This window comes from Myotis daubentonii, chromosome 3 (genome assembly GCF_963259705.1).
Source record: "Myotis daubentonii chromosome 3, mMyoDau2.1, whole genome shotgun sequence".
Taxonomy (NCBI): domain Eukaryota; kingdom Metazoa; phylum Chordata; class Mammalia; order Chiroptera; family Vespertilionidae; genus Myotis; species Myotis daubentonii.
Window position 1 is genome coordinate 86273892 of NC_081842.1, and position 27742 is coordinate 86301633.

At 42.3% G+C, this 27742-nt stretch overlaps 1 protein-coding gene across 1 annotated transcript in view; it reads left to right on the forward strand.

Annotated features, from left to right (window-relative positions):
• Positions 1-12711: 12711 nt before the first annotated feature.
• The window catches only part of PROS1 (protein S), an 81585-nt gene continuing 66554 nt past the window's right edge, over positions 12712-27742 (forward strand). Inside the window, exon 1 of the mRNA XM_059688050.1 lies at positions 12712-12903. Coding sequence (XP_059544033.1) covers positions 12720-12903 — 184 coding nt within the window. The 5' untranslated portion in view covers positions 12712-12719. The remainder of the gene's footprint in view (positions 12904-27742) is intronic.

Below are 27742 nucleotides of genomic sequence, written 5' to 3' on the forward strand. Positions count from 1 at the left end.
TTTCAGAGGTCACCTCAGGCCGCTTATGGGAAGAGAACTTATTCATCTTACAATTGAAAATGTATACGTTTTGCCAACCTCTCCCCTTTTCCCATATCCCTCAGCCTCTGGCAACCACCATTCTACTCTGTTCTGGTTTAATTTTTTTTTTTTAATTCCACATAAATGATACCATGCAGTATTTGTCTTTCTCTGTTTGGCTTATTTCACTAGCATATTACCCTCCAGTTTCATCCATATTGTCACAAATAGCAGTCTTTCTTTCTTTTGGAGCGGGGTAAGGCTTAATAATATTCTATTATATATATTTAATATACTTATATAATATACATACATAATTCATAGTATATTTATATATAACATTGGCTTATCCATTCATCCATAGATGAATACCTAGGTGGTTTTCATATCTTGGCTATTGTAAATATGATGAACATGGAAGCACAGATATCTCTTTGCGATAGTGATTTTATTTCCTTTGGTTCTATGCCTACAAGTAGGATTGTTGAACTATATAGTACTTCTATATGTACTATACATATAGTAGTTCTGTATATATAGCTCTATTTTAGTACTTATATAGTATTTTATGCTACTATAAACATATAGTGTATATATATATTCTATTTTAATTCTTCAGGGAACCTCTATACTGTCTTTCATATGGCTTCACCAATTTACATTCCCACCTAATGTGTACAGGGTTCCCTTTTCTCCATATCCTTGCCAACATTTATTTGTTGTCTAAATGTTACTTTCTAATCTTTCCCATCTTTGATTCATTTTGTAAACATTTCACAAGGTAACATTCTTAAAATACGATCACAAAAATCACACAAACAAACATATAAAAAACAAACAAACAACAAAAAAACAAGACTAATCCTTATTTCCTATGGCTTAAACACTTTAGCCTGGTTGTTTGTTTTCACCAGGGAAATATTAAAAGATTATTGTAGAAAAATAAAATGTACCACTATGGAAAATAATACAATAATTAAGTAATGATACAAGAATAAATTGTGTTTTGCATACTCACAGCTATAAACCTACTTTTGCCCCATTCTATATAAATCAGCAAAACAAAAATGATCCATAATCCCACCATTAGAAATGATCTTTGTAGATATTTTGGCATAAATATTCCCAGAGTTGCACCATTAAATTGAATTTAGTTGAACGTTTATGTTCCAATCACTGTTCTGGGCACTAGGAATATAACTGTGAACAAAACATTTTAAAAAATTTCTATCAAAAAAAAAAATTTCTATCCTCAAAGATCTACATCTAGTAGTAGGAAGGATGAGAGGACAGTAATAAACATAATAAATAAACTAGACCATATATTAGCATCCTATCTAATAATAGACAAACATGGTTATTGACCATACCTTCGCTACACCTCCCATAGACTAATCAGTGTGATATGCAAATTAACCTCCAACAAAGATGGCGGCTAATTTGCATACTGCAGGCAGGGCGGGACAGTGCCATCCCACCTGCCCCATCGCCATCCGGGCCTGCTATTTGCGACCCGGGGCAGCGAGCCTCATGTTCGACCCAACCTTGGGCGGCCGGGCGGGGCAGCAGCGATCGGCTGGCCCGCCCGGGCATCCCGTGTGCAACCCGACACAGGATGGCGCCCCAACCCCTGGATCAGCCCTGATGTGTGTGCGACCTGGGGTGGCGGGGCAGGCACTGAGGGATCAGGCCTTCCATCTGCCACCTGGAGAGCGGGCCTAAGCCAGCAGGTGGTTATCTCCCAAGGGGTCCCAGACTGTGAGAGGGCACAAGTGGGGATGAGGGCCACCCCCACCCGCCTCCCCCACCAGTGCACAAATTTTTGTGCACCAGGCCTCTAGTAACATTATATGAAGAAATATAAAACTGGGTGAAGGAATGGGGCTAGAATTAAAACTGGGAATGGTTTTAAGATTAGGACTGGGAATGGGATTAGATTAGTAGTTACATATTTGATAGGATTTAGTTGCAGATTTAGAGCCGTATCAAAACCAAATTTTGGCCAAATAAAATTGACCAGGTTTTTATTGATATTGAGCTAAAGCCACATATCACCATCTCAGATTTTTAATTCTGAGATAAATTAAAAATCCAAAAATTTTATCCAAAGATGTGTTATTTAATTTTAGTCTTAAAATTTTCTGTATATAATTTTTCAAAGTTTGATGTTACAATATAGGCAGGATACATAGTTTTCCAGCACTGGCTAGAATTGCTGTCACTGTAATACACATTTGTGGTATTAAAAAGTTTTTTAAAATTTTGCTGTCATATACATATTTTTTTTTAGAACATCCCCTTTATTTGTGACTTAGGTGAAATGTGAAACACAAGAGATCAGATTGTTCTCCAGATAATTAACAAATACACAAAAACAAATAACTATAAATCATATGTTTAAAATCAAGTGAAACACCAGGATCACCATACATAAAAAATAAACAAAGTCTACCCTAGCCGGTTTTGCTCAGTGGATAGAACATCAGTCTGTGGACCAAAGGGTTCCTGGTTCAATTCCAGTCAAGGGCACATACCTTGGTTGCAGGGGGCAGCTGATCTACATTTAGCTGATCTACATGAGAAACCAATCCATGTGTTTCTCTCACATTGATGTTTCTCTCTGTCTTTCCTTCTCTTCAAAAAAATTAATGGAAAAGTATCCTCAGATGAGGATTAACAAAAAACAAACATATACATACACACACACACAAACAAAACAAATTCCCTGAACCTTGCCCTTTCAAAAGTAAGTTAATTCAGCCCAGCCAGTGTGGCTCAGTTGGTTGAGCATCATACCAAGCACCAATAGGTCGCTGGTTCAAATCCCATTGCCCAGGTTTTGGGCTTGACCCCAGTACAGGTGGGGAGTGCAGGAGGCAGTTGATCTACATTTCTCTCTCACTGTTGTTTCTATCTTCTTCTCTCTACCTCTCCCTTCCTCTCTCTCTTAAAAAAAATCAATGAAAACATATAATTTTTAAAAGCTAATTTAAATACCAAGCCAGCCCTAATTTTTCCTCATTCTATAGCACACTTGAATAATAATACATAACACACTCTTTGTTTCTTTTTATTTGTTTGTTTTTTAAATATATTTTTATTGATTTCAAAGAGGAAGGGAGAGGGAGAGAGGGATAGAAACATCAATGATGAGAGAGAATCATTGATTGGCTACCTCCTACACACCCCCTACTGGGGATCGAGCCCACAATCTGGTCATGTGCCCTTGACCAGTATCAAACCTGGGACTCTTCAGTCCACCGGCTGATGCTCTATCCACTAAGCCAAATCAACCTAGGCCATAACACACTCTTTGTATTGTCCTTGGTGCTTTAATACAAATAGGCATTAATCATACCTCAAACTAGACCAGTGGTCGGCAAACTCATTAGTCAGCAGAGCCAAATATCAACAGTACAACGATTGAAATTTCTTTTGAGAGCCAAATTTTTTAAACTTAAACTATATAGGTAGGTACATTGTTATTAACTTAATTAGGGCATTCCCAAGCTGGCCTTTGCTAAAAACACCCTCATTCTGACTGAGGTACGTTCGCTGAAATCGACCCCTTCCAACTCTCCCATCCTCAACTTGTGCATGAATCACACGCGCCGCCCCCCCCCCAACCCCCGTGCTGCATATCCCGTGGCCCGCCTGCGCTGTGTCTCCCATCGCCCGACCACGGACACCCCCCACTTCTTCTAACACCACTTCTTCAAAATAGACTCGCCCAGGCCGAAAACCGACTTCTGCACATGGGCCACGAAGTTTCAATCGCACTGTATGTGTTCACCTGCACGTGGTATTTTGTGGAAGAGCCACACTCAAGGGACCAAAGAGCCACATGTGGCTCGCGAGCTGTGGTTTTCCGACCACTGAACTAGACAGTAAGTTCCTTAGAGGACAGAGTCGTAACAGTATCTATCACTACTGTGTAATATGCACCTATCAAAAACTAGCTGTCATTTATTATTTATTTATTTATTTTGTCATTTATTTTTTAGCAAGCATTTCTCTATAATCTGGTTGTAGTGAGAAGGATGATGTGTGCTGGTGGTAGAATATGGATCTAGGACAGTAAAATACAAATTACAAAACAGAGAGTCAACATCTAGTGGGCATTCAATGCAATCCCTATTAAAATATCAACAGCATATTTCACAAATCTAGAACAAATACTCCAAAAACATATATGGAACCAAAAAAGACTCCGAATAGCTGCAGCAATCCTGAGAAAGAAAAACAAAGTTGGACGGATCACAATACCAGACATCAAGTTACACTTCAAAGCCACTGTAATCAAAACAGCCTGGTATTGGCACAAGAACAGGCATATAGATCAATGGAATAGAACAGAGACCCAGGAAATTGACCCAAGCCATTACACTCAATTAATATTTGACAAAGGAGCAAGAGCATACAATAGAGTCAAGACAGTCTATTCAAAGTCACTGATGATCAGAGAGATGCAAATTAAAATAAACGGGGTTGGGAAAATTGGACAGATACATGCAAAAAAAATGAAGCTAGACCACCAACTTATACCACACATAAGAATAAACTCAAAATGGATTAAAGATTTAAATGTAAGTCATGAAACCATAAAAATTCTAGAAGCAATCATAGGCAGTGAAATCTCAGACATCTCTCATAGCAATATGTTTACAGATATATCTCCTAAGGCAAAGGAAACTAGGAGAAAATAAACAAATAGGACTACGTCGAAACAAAAAACACATCAAAAGAAACCATCAACAAAACAAAAAGGGAACCTACTGTATGGGAGAACATATTTGGTAATAATACATCTGACAAAGGGTTAATATCCAAAATATATGAGGAACTCATACAACTTAACAAAGGGAAGACAAACAATCCAATCAAAAAATGGGCAAATGACCTAAGTAGACACTTTTCCAAAGGGACATACAGATGGCCAAGAAACATGGAAAAATGCTCAAAGTCACTGATCATCAGAGAGATGCAAATTAAAATGACAACAAGGTATCACTTCATACCTGTTAGTATGGCTATCAACAAATCAACAAATGACAAGAGCTGGGAGGATATGGAGAAAAGAGAACCCTAGTACACTGCTGGTGGAATGCAGACTGATGCCGCCATTATGGAAAACAGTATGGAGTTCCCTCAAAAAATTAAATACAGAAACTGCCATTTGACCCCACTTCTAGGAATATATTCTAAGAAACCCAAAACACCAATCAAAAAGAATGTATGCACCCCTATATTCATAGCAGCACTGTTTACAATATCTAAGATTTTGAAACAGCCCAAGTGCCCAACAGTAGACGAGTGGATAAAAAAGCAGTGGTACATTTATATCATGGAAAACTCTGCAGCAGTAAAAAGAAGGATCTCTTGTCCTTTGAGACAGCATGGAGGGACCTGAATAGTATTATGCTAAGTGGAATAAGCCAGTCAGAGAAAGACAAGTATCACATGATCTCACTCAAAAGTGGAATCTAATGAATAAAATAAACTGATGAACAAAATAGATCCAGAGACACAGAAGCATGGAACAGACTGTTGAATCTCAGAGGGAAGGTAAGAATGGGCAGGTAGGAAGAAAGGGCGGGTAGGAAGAAATCAAGCAAAGAACTTGTATGTATATATCCATAACCCATGGACACAAACAATAGAGCAGTGAAGGCCTGGAGTGGGCTGGGTTAGGGGGGCGGGGTGTGGAGGAGGGGAGCAGGCTATAAGTGGTCACTGGGGGAAAAAGGTAACATATGTAATACTTTCAACAATAAAGATTTTTTAAAAAGTCTAATGGGCTGCCTAGACACAAGGGCTAATATAGCTTTGATTTGCTAATATTAAAAGCCAAACTACAGTATAATTCTCAACAGTACAATATTTAAATGGAAAAAAACCCTAAACACATGCACAATTTATTACAATCAAAGATTAGATTACAATTGTAACTACTACTCTATTTAAGGTCATCAACATTGTAGGTAATGTATAACCACAAAACATGCTGAAGATATGGTCATTCAGTCAAGAGCAATTCTGATATTGGTTTCCTGCTCCTTGTGAAGAAGATCCTCAAAAATCTGTGCTACCTTCCTTTGCAGCGTGCCTTCTGGTTAACCAGCACAGAGAGTCAGTTTACTTTCAGCTGAAGTCTTTGGAAGAGTAAAATTCTTCTTTGAGTAATTCACGTCTCTGTTTCTCTAACATTTCCTTTCTTTATAGCCTTTTTTCTTTAATGCCTATATTGGAAGTGATTTGTTATGAATGCTGTTAAATCACAATTTTGGAGGTTTTCCCTCCTAGTGAAATTTTGGGATCTCAAAATTGATATTCTACTCTTAATTCTTTCTCACAAGATGAGAAAGACCCATGGCCTAAGTGCATTTAATAAATAAATATAGTACTTAGAGGTTATTTTGTTTAATGATATGATTGCTAGCACACCAAACAAATTCACAGCGATTAGAATCCTATCTAATAAAAGAGAAACATGGTAATTAGCCATAACTCCGCTACCCTTCCCATTGGCTAATCAGGGAGATATGCAAATTAACTGCCAGCCAAGATGGCCGCCGGCAGCCAGGCAGCTTAAAGCGAACATGAGGCTTGCTTGCTTCAGTGAGGAGGAAGCCAACCTTCCCCGCCTGCCGCTGCTGGCATCTGAGCTTGCAGTTTGAAACATTGTTACAAATATAGAAGCTAAACAAAACCCCAGAAACCTGCTTTCAGCCAGCCGGGATCTCAGAGCTAGAGTTGAAACAGTATTTCAATTATAGAACCCAAACAAACCAGATACCTGCTTTCAGCAGCAGAGGCCTCAGAGCTGGAGCCAAGCCTCAGAGCTAAAGCTGGCCCAAAATAAAAAAAGAAAGAAAAAAAGGAGCGGTTGGGAGCTTCAGTCACCCGCCAGCCTGAAAACAGCCCTCAGCCCCTCACCCAGACTGGCCAGGCACCCCAGTGGGGACCCCCACCCTGAAGGGGGTGTGACCAGCTGCAAACAGCCATCAGCCCCTCACCCAGGCTGGCCAGGCACCCAAGCAGGATCCCCACCCTGATCCAGGACACCCTTCAGGGCAAACAGGCCGGCCCCCACCCGTGCACCAGGCCTCTATCCTATATAGTAAGAGGATAATATGCCTCCCAGCACCGGGATCAGCGGAGCCACGAGGCCTCCCGGCACCGGGATCAGCATGACAGGGGGCAGCGCCCAAACGCCCTGATTGCCCTGAGGCTCTGTGTGTGACAGGGGTTGGGGCCACAACCTCCCTATCTGCCCTGCTCTGTTCATGACAGGGGAAGGCGCCCCAACCTCCTGACCAGCCCTGCTCTGTGCCTGATAGGGGGAAGCTCCCCAACCCCCTGATCGCCCTGTGGCTCTGTGTGTGACAGGGTGCAACGCCCCAACCCCCTGATAGGCCCTGCTCTGTGTATGACAGGGTGCGGCGCTCCCACCTTCCCCCCCCCCCCCCCACGGGCCCTGCTCTGTGTATGATGGGGTAGAGCCATAACCTCCCCATCGGCCCTGCCCTGAGTGTGACAGTGGTGGCGCCCCAACCCCCTGATCTGCCCTGCTCTGTGTGTGACAGGGGGCAGTGCCCCAACTCCCCTATCGTCCCTACTCTGTGAGTGACAGAGGGGAGCTCCTCAACCCCCTGATTGGAGTAGCAATACTCATATCTGACAAAATAGACTTTAAAAGCAGCATGCTAAGTGAAACAAGTCAGTTGGAGAAAGATAAATATATGATCTCACTCATTTGTGGAATATAATCCTATATAATAAAAGAGTAATATGCAAATGGACCGAACAGTAGAACAACCAAACAACCAATCAAAGCATAAGATGCTAATGATATGCTAAAGCTGCTCAATCGCTTGCTATGATGTTCACTGACTACCAGGGGGCAGATGCTCTGGCTGGTATGTTAGCTTGCTGCTGGGGTCTGGCTCATCAGGACTGAGCGAGATGGGCCAGACACACCCTGAAGCCCTCCCGCGGTCCCTCCCCGGCTCAATCATGCACTGGTGGGGTCCCTCAGCCTGGCCTGTGCCCACTCTCAATCCGGGACCCCTTGGGGGATGTCAGAGAGCCAGTTTCAGTCTGATCCCCCAGGCTACTCCCCTTGGGAGGGTGCCAGACGCAGGGCTCATGGTTGGTGAGCCCTGCTGTTGCAGTGCGAGCCTCTCCTGATCAGGACTAACCGGGCATGAGCCTGCAGCAGGCACAGTGGGGCCCGGATGAGCGGGAGCGGCAGGTAGGAGCTGCAGGCAGTGTTGGACTGTGAGTTTCAGACCAATCCCTACAGGCCACTCAGAGGGACCCCACCGGTGCATGAATCTACACTAATAAAAGAGAAAAATGGTAATTGGCATACGAGCTACCCTTTTCATTGGCTAATCAGGGCTATATGCAAATTAACTGCCAACTATGATTGGCAGTTAACTGCCAACAAGATGGCGGTTAATTTGCATATGTAGGCACAATGCAGGGAGGCGAAAGGGAAAGCAGGAAGAAGCACCCTGCCACTGACAGTGATCAGAAACCCAGACGGGAGCTAAGAGCTGGGGGGCAGGGCAAAGGCGGCCCTGGGGCCGCGTTTGCCCTGCCCCCCAGCCATGATTGGAGAATCAGGCGCCTTTGCCGCCCTGGCCAGTGATAGCAGGAAGTAGGGGTGGAGCCAGCGATGGGAGCTGGGCACGGTCGAAGCTGGCAGTCCCGGGAGCTAGGGGTCCCTTGCCTGGGCCTAAAGCGAAGCCCACGATCGCGGGGCCGCGGCAGCTGTGGGTCCCCACTGCCTGGGCCGGATGCCTCAGCCAGAGGCATCCTGCAGGGGCAGGGGCGGAGCCCGCATGATCGCGGCGCCCCCCGCTGCCACTGCAGGTCCCCGCTGCCCGGGCCGGACGCCTAGGCCAGAGGCGTCAGGCCTGAGCAAGGGGCCGATCCTGTGATTGGAGGGTGATGGGGGTCAACGCCTGAGGGCTCCCAGTATGTGAGAGGGGGCAGGCTGGGCTGAGGGACACTCCCCCCCCCCCCCCCACACACCCAGTGCACGAATTTCGTGCACCGGGCCCCTAGTATAATAATAAAAGCATAATATGCTAATTAGACCAGAAAGCCGAACATAACGATCTTCTGGACATCCTTCCGGACGACCTTCCAGATGAGCCGGGGCTGTGAGGGCTGAGGCAGCTGCTGTGGCTGCGAGGGCAGAGCCCCTTGCTCGAATTTCATGCATCGGGCCTCTAGTGAACAACATAAACTGATGAACAAAAATAGAGCCAGAGGGGGAAAGTATTCTAGAATATAATAGAAGTAATCCTGTTATTTGCAGATTTTTTATATTTCCTACAACTTTTGTGATATCATACTATGTTAGTACAGTTTTGGTAATATTATTATACTTAAAATTCTTTTATTCTTGAAATATTAATGTATATTGCATGTAATATTATTATATGTAAGATCATTTTTCTTGAATAATTGATGTTTATTGCATGTAACATCATATTTAACACATTGTATGCAGGAAACGTATTTATACGTTTTATGTTGACTGGTAGTAGAGTGCGTGACACGTATTAATACATTTTTTATAGACTAGCGGTAGAATGCGGGTAACGTATAAATACGTTTTTTTTTATACTTTTTTATTGCTCTAAAGGGATGCTAACATGCAGATATACGAATTCCAAAGGACAAAATTTGGGTCTCTAACACATACAATGGTGAATTATGTATGTACTTCCAGGTATAACAGTAATCTATTCAACTGTGTAGAGTCATCCCTTCACACAATTCCAGTATTTGTTTAAAATTTAAGAAAAATAATTCAGTATACATTTTATAGTAAATCACAAAAAGTTTCATTGAAAAAAAATATGTAAAACTAAAGTTATCGTAATTTTACTGAACATTGCCATTTGCGCAAAAAATTAGCAAAAATGGCCCACGCCACCTGTTAGTGTGCGATAAAAACTACCTGCAAACAGTGTGTTAAAATCATTTTTCTTGAAATAAAAAAACTGAAAAAAAGAGTGACTTCCACTAGTTTGTGTTTGTGTGATTGTACAGAAATATATAATTGAATAAGGATCATGTGACATTTTTGGGAAAAGTATACTTAAATAACACAAAATTTTGTACCTATATTTCCATATATAGATGTGAATAACCCATTGAGTACATAAACTATTAACAATTTGCTGTAACCTTAAAATGGCATTTTTCTTTATCATTAACCTTGAGATTAGTTTTGCTTTGTAAATGTGATCATCCCCGTGTGATTTTTAAAATTTCTGTTCTTCTTATTGAATATTTTATTTTATCTTTAAGGATAAAAATTATTAAGGTAGACTTAACAATTAACTCACTTAGGTGATATGCTCATTCATATTTATCAGCATTGGTAGTAAATAGCCAATTTATACCTGTACTCCCAATATTTAAAGAGAGTTTCCTTCCCTGTCTCTTATAGCAAAGTACAGATCAATGAATCATTTATAAGAGAATGTCAGTTACTCTATTTTGATTTGTTGTACTATGTAATAAAATTAAAACTAATATATGTAGCTGATACTAAGATTCTGAAAATTAAATAATTAGTTTGCAAGTAATTTAAAACTTTTATTTAAATAATGACCAATTTACAAGGGATGTAACTACATTGTTGAAATACCTAAGCTGGTGATATATAACAACTGCAATGAGTGAACCTTAAGTAGATCCTGATTAAACTTAAAACACTCTTGGCTGTTTAATCTCAAGGCAGTCAATAGGATGAAGGAACTTATATCATAAGTATGTGACTATCTCAACTTTTGTTGTTCTTCTCTTGTGACTCTGAGTCTGAATTCCCCAAAGAACAAACTTCGAGGGAGGACTGGATTGCAGAAGAGTGGGGACAACATTCACCCAAAGATCTCACATATTTTATTGATGCCATACTCAGCAGTGAGGAATTCTATCCATTTTGGGAAATCTCTGTAATTTTTGACTTGTAAGACATATCTGCATTTTATGTGTGTGTGATTTGAGGATGTTATCAATGTTAAAAAAATACTTACATTAACACTTACATTAACAGTTATGCCCATTTTACAGGTGATAATGAAGCATGGTAGCAATCACCTAGGGTAAACACTGCTGTTTAATTTTTAACCCTGCTGTTCTGGCTTCTGTACTTATTTGCTTGCTAAAATAATAGAGAAGTTATTTTGATTTTCTGTGTTAGGTCAGAGAGAGCCCAGGATCAGATACATGCAGACATGTGATGAGACAATGGACTTCCCCTGGAATTTCTCACAGATCAACATGCCAGACACAGATACCAGCTTCTTCTCCCTGAATCCACATACCCCCACACAGATACGGACTTCTTCTGAATACCCCCGCCCATCCCCTGCGGCAGAGAATTCCTCAGCTCATGTCCCCTCCCCTCACCCAACCGCAGTATAAAAAAAGCGCCCCCCTCCCTGTTGGTGTGAATCCACGTGCCCTGTCCTGGGGGTATGTGGGTCTCCCCGGGACGCAGAATAAACCTTTTCCTTTCCTTTCTTTTCTGATTCACTGGACTCTATTTCTTGCGCCGCCTCCTGAGCCACCTAACCTAACATTCTGAACTTATATAAATCATCTCATTCAATTGAATACCCCATTGATTGTGGTTTTACTGGTCTTTCAAAAACACATTTCTCTGCACCTGGAGACCAGGAAGCACAATTGCTTTAATTGCTTCGTGGCTCCAGAAAATGTGTTTCTGTTGATGCAGTGGCCCCAAGACCTGAAACTATAATTAATCTTTGTACATAACTAACTTGCTTATTTTAGCTTCTGTAACAAACTGCTTTTGCAAACCAGATTCCTCATTCCAAACCTCGAGATGTAATCAATACCTTTGTGATATTTGCCTCTATAAGCCTGATGTTATGGCCAGTCGGGGCTTCGAGATTTGGAGAGCATTTGCACCCTCGAAGCCGCCGGCTCTGAAATAAATGTGGCTCCTTAATTGGACTTCTTGAGGCATCCTTGTGTGATTCGCGGGGTACAACACAACAATACAACTGAGGCTTAGAGGGGTTAATCAATTTGCTTAAAGTCACATAACTAATAAGTGGCAGAGCATTTTGATTTAGCTCCACAGGCAGTCTTAAACATTAAATAACACACATTTCAAAGGAGTATGCCTAAAGCACAAAAAGCAGAGGTAATATATAAAAAAACAAAATGAGCTCTCTAAGGTGATGGAATTTGATACATTTTTTTTCCCCCATCAAAACATTATTTCGCCATAGTTGTTTTAGACCATACGTGCAGGTACAAAATAAAAATGTTGGTGGTCAAAACTATCCCATTTGCTTCCCTTATCCCTGTGTTCTCCAGTCTTCTTGGAGTGGCTTCACTCACTTCTTGGTTTTAGTTCATGTCCACACCCCTGTTGTCTCTCTCCGTGTTTCTTCCCAGCAGGGATCCCCTTTCCCCGGAGTCCTCCACGTTCTCCTGGCCACTCAGCCTCCCAGCCTGGCTCGCCGGGGCTTTTTACTTCGCTTGCCTCCCCTTCCCCTTGGAAACTCCCCCCTCGGGAGACCTGGACCGAAACGCGCGAGTTGGGGAGCGGGCCAGGAAAGCTGCCTCCGCAGTGTTTGCTAGGCCGCCAACGCGTCCCCCGAGCCCTGCCCCCAGCTCCGCAAAGCTTCCTGGAAATGTCCGCGTTATCGCTTCCCCGCTGCGGCTGGGGGCTGGGAGCGGGCGGGCCTCTCCGCCCCCGGCTCCCGGGGCGCCGCCGCCCGCAGTCCTCGCGCAGCCCGGCCATGAGAGTCCTCGGCGGGAGCTGCGGGGCGCTGCTGGCGTGCCTCGCCCTCGCGTTCCCCGTCTCGGAGGCAAACTGTGAGTAATCAATAGCGTCTTGTCTTCTTCTGTCCCCAGCGATGCCAGCCGAGCCGCCAGCCTTGCCCCAGTTTGTTTTCCGGGGCTGCAGCCTCCTAGAAACTTTCCAAGCCCCGACAGCCCCGGCGGATGGAAGCAGCCCTGGGTCCTGCGGGCAGCGGAGTGGTGGGGCAGGGTCGGTGTTTGCTCTGCGCCGTGTTGCTGCCCAAAGGACCGAGGGAAGGAGCCGAGTAACACTAACTGTTAAAGGAGGAGTTAGAACACCTACCCATTTGCCCCCAGCAGCTGAAGTTCCCGGTCAGAGGACAGGGATGAGCACATTCCAGCATAAAAGTAGGGGAAAAGGCATCCCACTGCCTTCCCTTTGTACCCGCGCCTGTCCCCAGCTCGCACCCCCTGCTGCAGCCTTACCCCACTTTTGCAATGTCTGGACTTTGAGCTTGGTTTGCTTATTTCAACACTGACAAACGAATTGTTGTAGGTGAGTTAAAATTTTGCATAGCAGTTGGCACATATTATCTGACCTTGAAATCAAAAGGACTGTTAAACATCGTATTTCTTAGATCATTTTGTACTGAGGATATTTGACACTGAGTGCCACTGATCTGAAGTCCTGACAGGAGTTTTTCATCTTTATCTTTGAATGTCTAGTTCTTTAGGTTCCCGTGCCTGGACTCAAGGCACAATATTGAGTTTTGTCTGAAAAATATATGAGGTGTATTAAGGCATTTAGAACATTTCAGTTGTCAGTTAACTCATTTGTTTTCTAGAGTTTAAGCATGTTCATTGATTAAAAATGCTTACTTGTACTGTTTTACTCTCAGGAAATGACATGGGAGAGATAAACTATGAATTAAAAATAACTTTTAGGTTGCGTAAAGCTCTAATATAAAAACTTCAAAGAAGTAATTTCAGGAGAATTAAATAGGAATTTACTAACATTACACTAGTTTTTATTACTGCTCGTGATGAATGGAATATTTTAACATTCTAATTTAGAGGCTAAAACATTATTGTTGATTTTATATTAAAGAGCTACAATAGCAGAACTTCAACACTCATACCCCTATCATCACTACTAATAAGCCTGCATGTGGACCATAGGCACTTCCTTATTACCTATGTAGGCCATTAGGACAATCAGATATTCGTTTGTTAATTAGTGCTTTGAGAAGAGAAAGAGGCAAAATGACTAGCCACACTTCCTGCTTGTCATCACAGGAATTTTCTCAGCTCTTTCTTTTTATAGAGATTGTCATATTTTCACTGAATCTAGGCAGAGTTAAAAGTGTGTGTGCGCGCGCGCGTGTGTGTGTGTGTGTGTGTGCACATTATATGTAGGTATTCAAACCATATGTATGGAGAAATACAAGTGTTATGTATAGATACTGTTAGATAAATTAATTCTACCAGGTTACATATAAAGGCCCTATAATCTCTTAACTTAAAAAAATAGGATAGTTTGCCCTGGCCAAGTAGCTCAGTTGGTTAGAGCATCATCCAGATACATCAAGATTGTGTGTTCAATCCCTGATGAGGGAACTTACATGAATCAATCAATGAATGCATACATAAGTGGAATAATAAATCAATGTTTCTCTCTCTCTTCCTCTGCCCCCTCCCTCCTTTCCTCTCTCTGTAAAAATTGATCAATAAAAAATTGTTAAAAGTTTAATTGGATTGAAAATTATCTTGGTTTAGTGATGAGAAAACTGTGATACAGGTGGAATTATTTTACTCTTTAAGATTTTAAATTTGAAATAGAATTAGAACTCTAAATATTTGATTTACAATTCATGTTTAGTCCATAGAAATATAGTTGATATTTAAAAATCAAATCATAGGTTTAGTTTTGAGAGAGTGAGAAATCATTTAGTTCAACCTCTTTGTTTTAACAATAAATTCTTCAGAGATGTTAACTGACTTTCCAGACATTTCTAGACCATATGCAGAGAGAGAGAGAGAGAGATTTAAAAGATATACTGTCTACATATTTTGTCATTTCCCCTTAAGGGCTGTGGTGAAGAGAACTAGAAGAAAGGGGAGTGCTAATTGGCTGTGCTAATTTGGCCCTACGGAGACTTCCACTTCTGGATGGATGCAGTCCACCCTAGACATTACGGACTCATATTTTCCTTCTCTGTTTTACTCTTTACTAACTATTACTTTCATTGTTTATCCATCTTTCTCTTTACTTGAAGTCCCTTTATTTCAGAGTCCAAAATGTTGCACTGATGGAGAGATTTTATCAAGGTTAGGTTAGATTTGGGGTTGGTGCTAGAAAACTTAGAAGCAGTTTCTGGTATGCAAACAGCACCCTATGCCATATTCTCTTACCACTAATTATATGTAAGGAAACATAGTAATATTTTTCATAATAGACCTTTTCTGTCCACCAAGTTATAGATAAACTAGATAAACTAGAGGCCCGGTGCATGAAATTCATGAACTCGTGTGTGGGGGGGGTCCCCTCAGCCCAGCCTGTGCCCTCTTGCAGTCCGGGACCCCTTGCTCCTTACTGCCTGCCTGCTCTCTGCTCCTTAGCACTGCTGTGGAGGCGGGAGAGGCTGGCTTCTGGCTGAGCAGCACTCCCCCTGTGGGAGTGAACTGACCACCAGGGGGCAGCTCCTGTGTTGAGCATCTGCACTCTGGTGGTCAGTGCGCATCATAGCAACCAGTCATTCCACAGTTTGGTTGATTTGCATATTAAGTTTTTATTATATAGGATGTTCCTTATGCATAGGTAATTTTCAAAATATTATGAGAAAAAATGTAAGAAGCCTGGTAATACATATATCAGTATTCTTTATTTACAAGTAACAGCAATGATAAGGGAAGAAGGAAGAAATGGAGGGAGGAGGGGAGGAAGGGAAGGGAAGGAAATGTAAGGAGAAGGAAGGGGGAAAGAAAAGAGGAGAAAGAGAAAGGAAAAAGGAAGGAAGGAAAAAAGGAGCCAAATGGATTTATTGGAAGGTTACTGAATGGCATGCTGAATAAACAGGTTTAGGGAAGCCAGGGACTGGGCATTTAGGTGTTCCATACAGTGGGAACTCCTGTGCTCACTGTGTTAGGATCTGCCACCATGTGACTCCTAATTGCCTTCTAGTCCTGTGTGTCTCTACTCATGATTGAAATTCCTACTCATGATTGAGAGTCTCATCATTTGGGCTTAGCTTATTTCTGGAATCCTGTGATTGACACCTCACTAGAATCAGGTAGAGCCTGGACAGCTCCCACAATGCTGGGAAGGAAGCAGAAAAAAGAGAAGTCTACACGTTCTAATTATACCCTGTGCAACATACACACATGACCTTCTTTCTATTAACACCACCTGAAAGTATTTCAAATATTTTCACATATTTATAATATTATGTAAATAAGTAATATACAACACAAAGTACCTCCTGTTGAATAGGTTTTAGTCATAACCAGAGAGGAAGGCTCAAGGCTGCCATTTCCTACTTTTGTATCCTTGGGTGATGTCCGTGCCTCCTCTAGTTCTGTCACAATCCCCTGTCAATGTGGTCTGCTTTATGGACAAAATGATACATTGTAGTGTACCGACACATATTATATGCCAAAATGTAATAATAAAAAAGAGGGGAATACAGGTACTGGCTTTAGGGATTGGCTGTCTCTCTTGGTTATAAGCTTGAATTGGTATTTATGAGGGACTTCATCCTTCACTACTCAATTCACATCTTTCTTCCTCTCAGGGAGTTCCTCATGCTTGGGCTTTTGTCTGCTCCATGAGCTGAATGAACCACACCCTTCAGGAAGAATTTGAGCCCTGTTGTTTCTACCTGTGGAAGGCTGTATTCATCTCTTCTTTTAGAATTTCTACTGTTTACCATAGTTATCCTGGAGGAGTAACACTCCTAACCCTGATTTATATGTGGTAACAACACTATTTTGTCTCGATTATTGTCACTCCAGACAATCCTCTTTTCTTTTTTTTCAATGAGAGTAAGGAATTTTAACTGGCCATAAAGCAGGTTCAAGCTTCTAATTCAGTAGAAAATATTTTAGGTCCCTCATGAATGTATTCCTCCCTGGTTCGCCAACTTCTAGATGAACAGAACCCAGTTATGAAGGGAGAAAGCAAAAAATTCAAGAATAGGTCTTTGAATTAGTTTCTTAGGTGTGTTGGAACAAAGTACACAACTCTCATCCTAGCTGGTTTGGCTCAATGGGTAGAGCGTCGGCCTGTGGACTGAAGGGTCCCAGGTTCAGTTCCAGTCCAGGGCACATGCCTGGGTTGCGGGCTCAATCCCCAGTAGGGGGCGTGATCCCCAGTAGGGGGCGTGGAGGAGGCAGCCAATCTCTCTCATCATTGATGTTTCTATCTATCTCCTCTCCCTTCTTCTCTCTGAAATCAATAATAATAATTAAAAAAGTACCACAACCTGGGTGGCTTAAACAACAGAATTCATTCTCTCACAGTTTTGGAGGCTAGAAATCTAACATCAAGATTTTATCGGAAAGGGGACCTGGCCCTGAGCTGGTCTGCTGGTAGTGTGTGGGTTCTTGACTTCATGCAGGAAAAATTTCACAATATGGGTCCAGGTGATTTTTAGAGGACATTTATTAAAGCTGGGGACAGTGAAACAAGGAAGGGCCTAGGATAGAAGAAACAACAGGAGAGAGACTGGGCGGGGAAATGAGCCTCGGCTGGGTTTCTTTAGCTCACTAAGAAGTCGGAGAAAAGGGGATGGAGGGGACAGGTTCAGGGGGTTAGCCTGGAATGAGCTGAGCACTAGGAGGTGTTGTGCCCAGATTTCATGATTCCCAAGAACCCTCAGGGAGCCAGCGAGTCCGATGCAAAAGCAAAGAGTCATTCATTTCAAACCTAGGTTTGGCTCCCCTGCCACACTCACCGATGCAACGGTAAGCTCCAGTGGCCGAGAGAGAGAACTCTGTGTGGAGAGAGGCTTTATAGGGGGCTGGGGCAAGGGGAGGAGAAAGGACTGTGGGCCCTGCCGATTGGCCAGGCGCCAGTCGGTGTCTCATTACACAGGATGTGGTCATAGTGATGGCATGCACTTCCCTTAACTATCATTGGCCAGTCCAGAGAAATCCTGGGTGTGGCCAGCAGTGGCTTGGCTTTGGGGAAGAAGCCTTGCTGAGCACATGGCCAAGGTAAGATGGAGGGCATAGCCCTTACTTACCCTGGGGCAAGGTGGAGGGTGTAGTCCTCGCCCTTTCAGAGGGAGAATCTGTTCCAGGCTTCTCTCCTAGCTTCTGGTTTCAAGAGACATTCTCCCTATCTTCACATCATCTTTGCTCTGCACATGTCTATCTCTGTTCCACATTTCCTCTCTTGATAAGAACACAGTCATAGTAGATTAGCAACTACCCTTATGACCTTGTCTTTCCTTGTCATCTGCATAGTTCCTATTTCCAGATACGGTCAGGTTCACAAGTACTGGGGAATTAGGACTTCAATATCTTTATAGGGGACACAGCTGAAACCATAATAGTCACCAATCATGACAAAACCATATTTTTCCAACCCCAAATTAAGAAATCAATATTTTAAACATAAAACAACACATTTTTATTTATTTATCTTTTTATTTTTTTGACATCTTTATGGGCTCAGAACGTTCGGAGACCGAGCTCGTTAAGGAGCTCGTTAACTCAAATTACTCTATCAAACTCAATGCAAAAAATCGGCTGAGAGACAGCTGGTATCTCAAAAAACTCGTTAGTCGTACACTCGTAAGTCAAGGCCCCACTGTATCTCCCTATTTATATTAAAGGGTGATTTAGAAAATTGTCCATTTTCTTTTTTTTAAATATATCTTTATTGATTTCAGAGAGGAAGGGAGAGGGAAAGAGAGATAGAAACATCAATGATGAGAGAGTATCATTGATTGGCTACCTCCTGCACATCCCCCACTGGGGATAAAGCCCGCAACCCAGGCATGTGCACTTGGCTGGAATAGAACCTGGGGCCCTTCAGTCCGCAGGCTGACGCCCTATCCACTGAGCCAAACCAGCCAGGGCGTCCATTTTCTTGATTGCTATTTTTGGATACTGTATTTCAAATATATTTGGGGCATTTATTTATTTATTTTACTCTTGCTTTACTGGTAATTTTATTCAAGGAATAAACAGAAGTACTCTGTCTCTATTTACTATCTATCCATCTATCATCTATCTAGTTATACATTTTTGCTTTCTTTAGAGTCCTCTGATTCTTAGAATTAACAAAACAGCAAATTAGCACTTAGTAAATAACATCTGTTACAAGCATTAAACTATTTTAAAATTTTCATAATCTTTTATTACTTTGGATAAGATATGCTATAATATCTTTAATAACAATTTAGTAATACTTTAATCTGCAAATCTCTAAATCTTAGTAGTTTAGCAAAATAAGAGTTTCTTTCTTTTTTAAAAAATTAGTATATTTTTATTGCTTTCTGAGAGGAAGGGAGAGGGAGAGAGAGATAGAAACATCATCATGAGAGTTGATCATTGCTTGGCTACCTCCTGCACTGGGGATCGAACCTGAAACCCAGGTATATGCCCTTGACCAGAATGCCCCTGCAACCAGGGCATGGGCCTTTGACCGGAATTGAACCTGGGACCCTTCAATCCACAGACCCACTTTCTATCCACTGAGCCAAACAGGCTAGGGCAAGAGTTTCTTCTTAATTGTGTAAAGTCCAATTTGGTTTTTGTAAATCTCTTCCATCTTTAGTTAAACTGTCTGGTACACATGGCCTCGAATGTCCCTGCAAGAAAAGAGAGCAGTAGAGGAGATGTATTTGTTCTTCACGGTCTTAGCACGGAAGCGACAAGACTCACCCCTGCTTAGGGTTCAGATAGCCACATCCCAAGGCAGCACATGGAGTATTTGGTCAGCATTGTTTCTGTTACAAAATTTTCCTTCTAAGGTTAAGATGTTAAGATTATGGTTTCTTTCTCTAAGAGAGGTGCAGGTACTTATTGCCTATTTTGAGGTTGTTGCAACTACGTGAAAAAAATTTGTGATAGACAGAGGGCACAATTAACTATGCCTATTATGACACAACACCTGGGGACTTAGTATAATGACATTGAGTTGGTTGCTGATGTAGCAGGATGAAAAATAATATGGTAATAGCTGGCATTGAAATTGTTCCTCTGGTGAGAACTGCCATTATTTTAGAAATTACCTTCAACAATGGCTTTACATTTAGGAAGTGAAGTTCTGAAAACACGGTCTATAACTTTGCTACTCAAGCGGAGCCCATGGACCAGCAGCAGCAACATTTCCTAGGAGCTTATTGGAAATGGAGTATCTCTGGCCCCACTCCAGACCTGCTGATTCAGAATATGCATTTTAACAAGATCCTCAGGCAACTCCTCTGCACACTTAAAGTTTGAATCATGTGGTCTGTAAGGGGATAGCAGGGAAGATAGATAAATGGTTCTGCGTAAGAAGTGAACAGATTGCATGGGTGGCAGTAGCAGGCACCCAGGGAGCGAGAAGGGGAAGGGATGTCAGAGAAGGGAGAAAAGAAGCTGAGGCACAGAGAATGCAGCTGGTGTGGAAGGTCTCCTGTCAGAGATTATTAGATGCCAGGTGGACAAAGGATTTTAGGAACTGGCATTCCTAGGTCTCAACTTTAAGTGGCAAAAGTTGCTTTAAATGTAAACTGCCCCCAGGGTTTCTTCAGAAGAGGTTGAGTTTGCCCTAGCCGGTTTGACTCAGTGGATAGAGCCTCAGTCTGCGGACTGAAGGGTTCCGGGTTTGATTCTGGTCAAGGGCACATACCTTGATTGCAGGCTCCTCCCCAGCCTGGGCCCTGTGTTTCTCTCACATTAATATTTCTCTTCGTCTTTCCCTCTTCCACTCTCTCTAAAAATTAATGGAAAAATATCCTTGGGTGAGGATTAAAAAAAAAAAAAAGCTTGATTTCCACATCTAGGCTGATTAAGAATGAAGAGAAGAGAGTAGTGAGATTGTATTTAAAGGGCCAGAAGGTTGAGAACCACTGCTCTAATGTATCTTATAAGGACACTAATTCATTAGAATCTGGGCCCCACCTCTATGATCTCATTTAACCTTAATTACTTCTTTAGAGTCCCATCTCCAAATATAGCCACACTGGGGATTATAGCTTCCGCATATGAATTTCTGGAAGAAGCAAACATTCAGTTCATAATGACCATCAAGTGGAACACAAATGCTTATTTTCTTATTTCATTACTATGGAAGAAAACAAGTACATTTCATATTTTGTCTGGGTGGTTGTTGTTTCTTTTTCTTTTTTCTTTTTTTTTTTTAAGTGGCCCTGAGTTTCTATATGTTACATGCATCTTTCCTTATAGCTTGTTTTATTTTCCTTGACTCCTTATCCCAGTCATTTTCTCTCCTTTTCTTAATAGGTTATCATTTTATTCCATTGTTATTTAGCCTTTTGGAATGTCAACAGGGAATTCTGAGAGGCTGACAGAAATTGTATTGAATTTTAAACACCTACTCAATGATATACCAATATGTCAAGTAATCTCACATTCACATCTGTACTTAAAAATATATATCCTAAGAGTCAGAAGGGAAGCCATTGAGATCTACAGTCTTTCTAAGCCTGTAAGTATACTTCAGATTTGCTTATTGTGGAGATCTGGGAGGTATTGCAGGAAGTGGGATATTGTAGCATTAGGCCAACAGTTTCATTGTTGCCTTAAAAAAATGTCCAAAAACAATTTGCCTGTTGCTTCATAAATACACACACAGGCCAGTGAACTGATGATATAATTGATGGCATCCTAAAAAAATAGGTCAAATAGAACAAAAAACAAAACATTTCCTGTGCTGTAAACTCTTGATACATGACATCAAAATCACATGGTATTTTGGCCTCCCAGAATGTAGTAAATAGAAAAGACATGAGGACCGACTGCCAGAATATCTTACTGCACATCATAAAAGAGACCTCCCACTACAGCCTCAGAAAGTATAGATAGCCAGTTGGCAATGTAGTAGTTGAGAGAAGAAAAGACAAGGCTATAGAAAATTCCTCTTCATCAATAATCTGAACTCTTATGATGTACAGTAATTTATCATTTACTGAGAGCAAACAGATCAAATAAAAAAGATGGTCCATATAATTATTTCCTGAGTAATAAAAGGCTACCTGTTCTGTCTTTTGAGTAAAATGTACTGCCTCCTCTCTTTGTGGCTGAATGAAAGGTGATCATCTTGAGGAAACAATGGCAGAATGTTTGATTTATTCTTTTCCCCCCCTTAGACTGAGGCAGTAAATTAAACATTTAATTAAATCTCGGAGTAAGGAGAGGCCCATTTCACTTCTGTTGTGACTAAACAGTTTAGGCATTGTTTCCCTATTCATTCATTGATCTGACCCAGAATGGAGGTCAATGGCCACAGGTTTGTTTTTTAATGTCAGCAATGGCTTTCCTATTTCTAAATAAACGACAGCCCTCACTCCTTCCAATCCAAATGTTTTAGAACTCACTTTTATGAGTGCAGCATATAATTCATAGATTATTTCATCTTCTTTTCCAGATTTATATCTGTATCTTTTATGATCTTTGACTACCTTAAAGTCAGCCTATTTATTGCTCACTCCTTTTGAAGGACAGAGGCATAGTTCACCTTTTCTTACATTTTTCTTACCATTAGCATAATAACATTCAGAGAATCAGCATTCAGCAACATAGTGCTCAATATGAAAAAAAAATGTGAAATTTAGAGAAAAGCAAGGGTAATACCTTTCTTTAAAATTTTTTAAATTGATGTATATTGCACATACAGACATAGCATTTCTTTCTGAAGGCTAATAAAAGCTTTTCTGAAAGTTCATAATAATTATATAGACTGATGAATGCCCAAGTAAAAATCTGTCTTTGGAGTTTTCTTAATATTTGCAACCTTCACTTTTATAAATATCCCCTCAATTGAAAATCTTCTGTAGTAGATTCATTTATTTTAAAAATTAAAATTGTAGTTAATTAATATGTGATAAATTAAAATTTGTAATACTAGCTATGTGGTCACATGTTTTCCTATCACTATTAACTAAAGGTTTTTCTATATTAACATGCAATTATATTTTTTTTCAGGCTTTAACTAAGGAAAACATGCCATTTTAACAGTTGAGACATTAGAGGTACAATTATATCTCAAATTATTATCTAGTTGTTCTGTTTGTACTTTGAAAGCCATTTTCCCTGAACCCATCCCACACTGAAGCAGAAACAAAGATTCAAAGATTTTGATAACTCAAATGCTAGGCAAAGATTCTCTTCTCAAAACAAACACACAGAAAAACAGTAACAAAAAACAAACACACAAAAGATTCTCTTCTCAGACACATTATTTTAGGGGCAGTTTTTCATTTTTGGGATGCCAGATAATGAGGGCCTGGGGAAAGGAATGACAGAAAGCAAAACTAAAAAAGAGATGACCTTTTGGAGGGAGGAATGTACGAATAGTCATTCCAAGGACAAGAAAGCAGAATGGAAGTGATTCAGAGGATGAGCTGCTACCTCCTCCATCTGCTGCCTCCTCTTCTTCTGACTGATCAGTTTTGGGCAACCTGCAGACTTACGGTCCTGACCCACCTGAACACAGGGTAGCAAACTTGGACAACCAAGTGGGAAAGGGGCCTGATGAAAGGAGCTCCCCTTGACCGAGGTTCAACTGAATTGAACAGTGAGGAATTTTCCTGTGAGTATAGGCATTACTAACTCTACTATCCTTATTACGGATGCTTAAGTGACGCATCTGTAATATGCTTAATGATAAATTACTTTTTTGGAGATAAACTTGTGCTGGAAAAAACACACAAAGATTTGTTCCCACAGAAAATACTGAACCTGTGAAGGCTGTGAAGACCATTTCAAAAGAGAATTCCGGTTAGTGTTTGAACAATGATTATGTTATTGACATAGTTGTTCAACTGGCTGTGGTCACTTTTTGGAGAAGGGGTGACCCAGATAAGTTAAAAAAAGAAGCTGATTCAGTTATGCTTCTAATCTTGAAAGACTCATAACTAACATTACAACCTAAAAGTTTGAATCTGAATGTAGCACTTTTCAAGCAGCATAGTTGGGTTTTAACAAGGATTTTCTTGAAAAACTTCTCCATTTAAAGAAGTGAAGCAAGCGATTGAAGACCGAGTGGTAATGCAGAAAGAGAACAGGTTTTGGAGGCAGGCTTGGTTTGTTCTCAGCTCTGTGAACTTGATAAAATTAAACTCAACTTCCGTTAATTTTTAGTTCCTGTGTAATATGGGAAAATTATTATATATTTAGAGCAGTTGTGATTAGGATTAAAGGAGATTAAAACAAAACAGCATTTATCTGCTTATATGCCATGGCTATCATGATGATATTTAATGGAAGTTTTTGGACATTACTGCAGGCCAGTAGGTTGGGTGTTTTGGGGCTTATAGATTGAACCAGCTGTTAAAAGCATGTCTAACCACATATTATTCTCACCCTACAGTTTTGTAGTTTTTAGTTTGGATCTGTGATATCCTATTTATACCTTTTGACAAGGAATAGTAGACTCCTTTACAAACACACTCTGTTGGAGGGGTTTATTTTATAAAGGACAGTAAATGTCTTATTTACCGTAAGCTATCAAACTTGTCCACTCCACAACCACATAATTTCTTTTCCTTTTTTAAATTAAGTACATTGTGGGTGTTGGAGTGACAGCATGCATAGAAGAAAGAGCACTGGACTAGGAGGATGGGGATAACTTCACTTATTTATTTATTTTTAAAATCTGTATTGTTGAGAGTATTAAAGATGCCCCCCCCCACTCCCCCCCCCACCTGGTTCCCACCCTGCCCAGGCCTTCACCACCCGATTGTTTGTGTCCATAGGTAATGCATATATGCACACAAGATCCTTGGTTAATCCCTCCTGCCACCCTCCCTGCCCTCTGAGATTCCTTAGCCTGCTCTATGCTTCCATGCCCCTGATTCTATTTTATTCATCAGTTTATTTGTTCATTACATTTCTTGTTCATTTATTTTGATTTTTAGATTCAAATGTTGATAGATATGTATTTATTGCCATTTTATTGTTCATATTTTTTATCTTCTTCTTCTTCCATTTCTTAAAGAATACCTTCAACATTTCACATAATACTGGTTTGGTGGTGATGAACTTCTTTAGCTCTCTCTTGTCCATGAAGCTCTTTATCTGACCTTCAATTCTTTTTTTTTTACATTTATTTTTAAACTAGAGGCCCGGTGCACAAAAATTTGTGCACTCGGGGGAAAGGGGGGGGTCCCTCAGCCCAGCCTGTGCCCTCTCGTAGTCTGGGACCCCTCGGGAGATAACGACCTGCTGGCTTAGGCCTGCTCCTGGGTGGCAGAGGGCAGGCCCAATCCCTAGGTGCAGCCCCTGGTCGGGCTCGGAGCAGGGCCGATTGGGGAGTTGGGGTGCCGCCCCCTGTCATGCACAGAGCAGGGAGATCGGGAGGTTGCGATACCACCCTCAGTCACGTTCAGGGTAGGGCCGATTGGGGGGTTGGGGCACTGTCCCCTGTCATACTCAAGGCAGGGTCGATGGGGAGGTTGCAGCGCTATCCTCGGTCACGCACAGAGCAGGGCCAATCAGGGGGTTGGGGCGCTGCCCCTGTCACACACAGAGCAGGGCCCATCAGGGGGTTGGGGCACCGCCCTCTATCACCCACAGAGCAGGGCCAATCAGGGGGTTGGGGCGCCGCCACTCTCACACTCAGGGCAGGGCCGATGGGGAGGTTATGGCTCTACCCCGTCACACACAGAGCAGGGCCCGTGGGGGGGGGGGTGGGGAGCTCCCCCCTATCAGGCACAGAGCAGGGCTGATCAGGGGGTTGGGGCGCCTTCCCCTGTCACGAACAGAGCAGGGTGGATAGGGAGGTTGTGGCCCTGCTCCCTGTCATACACAGAGCCGCAGGGCGATCAGGGGGTTGGGGCGCCGCACCCTGTCACACACAGGGCTGCAGGGCGATCAGGGGGTTGGGGTGCCGCACCCTGTCACACACAGAGCCGCAGGACGATCAGGGGGTTTGGGCACTGCCCCCTGTCACGCTTATCCTGGTGCTGGGAGGCCTCATGGCTCCGCTGATCCCAGTGCTGGGAGGCATATTACCCTTTTGCTACATAGGCTAGAGGCCAGGTGCATGGGTGGGTGCCGGCTGGTTTGCCCTGAAGGGTGTCCTGGATCAGGGTGGGGGTCCCCACTGGGGTGCCTGGCCAGCCTGGGTGAGGGGCTGATGGCTGTTTGCAGCTGGTCACACCCTTCAGGGTGGGGGTCCCCACTGGGGTGCCTGGCCAGCCTGGGTGAGGGGCTGATGGCTGTTTGCAGCTGGTCACACACCCTTCAGGGTGGGGGTCCCCACTGGGGTGCCTGGCCAGCCTGGGTGAGGGGCTGAGGGCTGTTTGTAGCTGGTCACACATCCTTCAGGGTGGGGGTCCCCACTGGGGTGTCTGGCCAGTCTGTGTGAGGGGCTGAGGGCTGTTTTCAGGCTGGGGGTGACAGAAGCTCCCAAGTGCTCCTTTTTTTCTTTTTTATTCTGGGCCAGCTTTAGCTTTGAGGCTTGGCTCCAGCTCTTAGGCCTCTGGCTGAAAGTAGGTTTCTGGCCTTTGCTTACAATGTTGTGAATCTGCTGGCTGACGTCCGGTGGTATTTGTTACAGAGTTTCTTAAACTGCCGGCTCAGAGGCCTGCAGCAGCAGGCGGGGAACGTTGGTTTCCTCCGTCACTGAGGCAACCAAGCCTCATGTTATTTTCAAGCTGCCTGGCTGCCGGCAGCCATCTTGGCTGACAGTTAATTTGCATATATCGTTGATTAGCCAATGAAAAGGGTAGCGGTCGTACACCAATTACCATGTTTCTCTTTTATTAGTGTAGATATATATTTTTTTATTATTGATAGTATTACAGATATCTCCCATTTCCCTCCCCCTCTTTCCCCCTTCCTCCCAACCCTTACCTACCCCCCCCCCCCACCAAGTCTTCACCACCCTATTGCCCATGTCCATGGGCTATGTATATAACTATATAAATTCTTTGGTTTATCTCTTCTCGTCCCCCTAATCCCACATTGAGATATGTTAGTCTGTTCCATGCCTCCCTGTTTGGGGTCTTATTTTGTTGGTCAGTTCCTTTTGTTCATTAGATTCTACAAATAAGTGAGATCATGTGATATTTATCTTTCTCAGTTTGGTTTATTTCACTTCGCATAATATTTTCCCGGTCCATCCATGCTGTCCCACAGGGTAAGAGAGTCCTCTTTTTTAACAGCTGCATAGTACTCCATAGTATAAATGTCCCATAAGCTTTTTTATCGATTCATCCACTGATGGGCACTTGGACTGTTTCCAAATCTTAGCTATTGTAGATAATCCAATTTTTTTGGTTGGTGTTTTGGGGTTTTTAGGATATATTCCCAGAAGTGGGATCACTGGGTCAAACAAAAGTTTAATTTGACCTTCAATTCTAAATGATAGTTCTGCTGGGTAGAGTAATCTTGGTTGAAGGTCCTTGCTATTCACCAATTTGAATATTTCTTGCCAATTTCTTTTGGCCTGCAAAGTTTCTGTTGAGAATTCAGGTGACAGTCATATGGGTGCTTCCTTATAGGTAACTTACTGCTTTTCTCTTGCTGCTTTAAAAAAAAAAAATGTTTTTATTGATTTCAGAGAAGGGGGGAGAGAGAGAGAGAGAGCGAGCGAGAGAGAGTAACATCAATGATGAGAGAGAATCATTGATTGGCTGCCTCCTGCATGCCCCCTACTGGGCTTTGAGCCCGAAACTGGGCATGTGCCCTTGATCAGAACCGAACCCGGGACCCTTCAGTCTGCAGGCCGATGCTC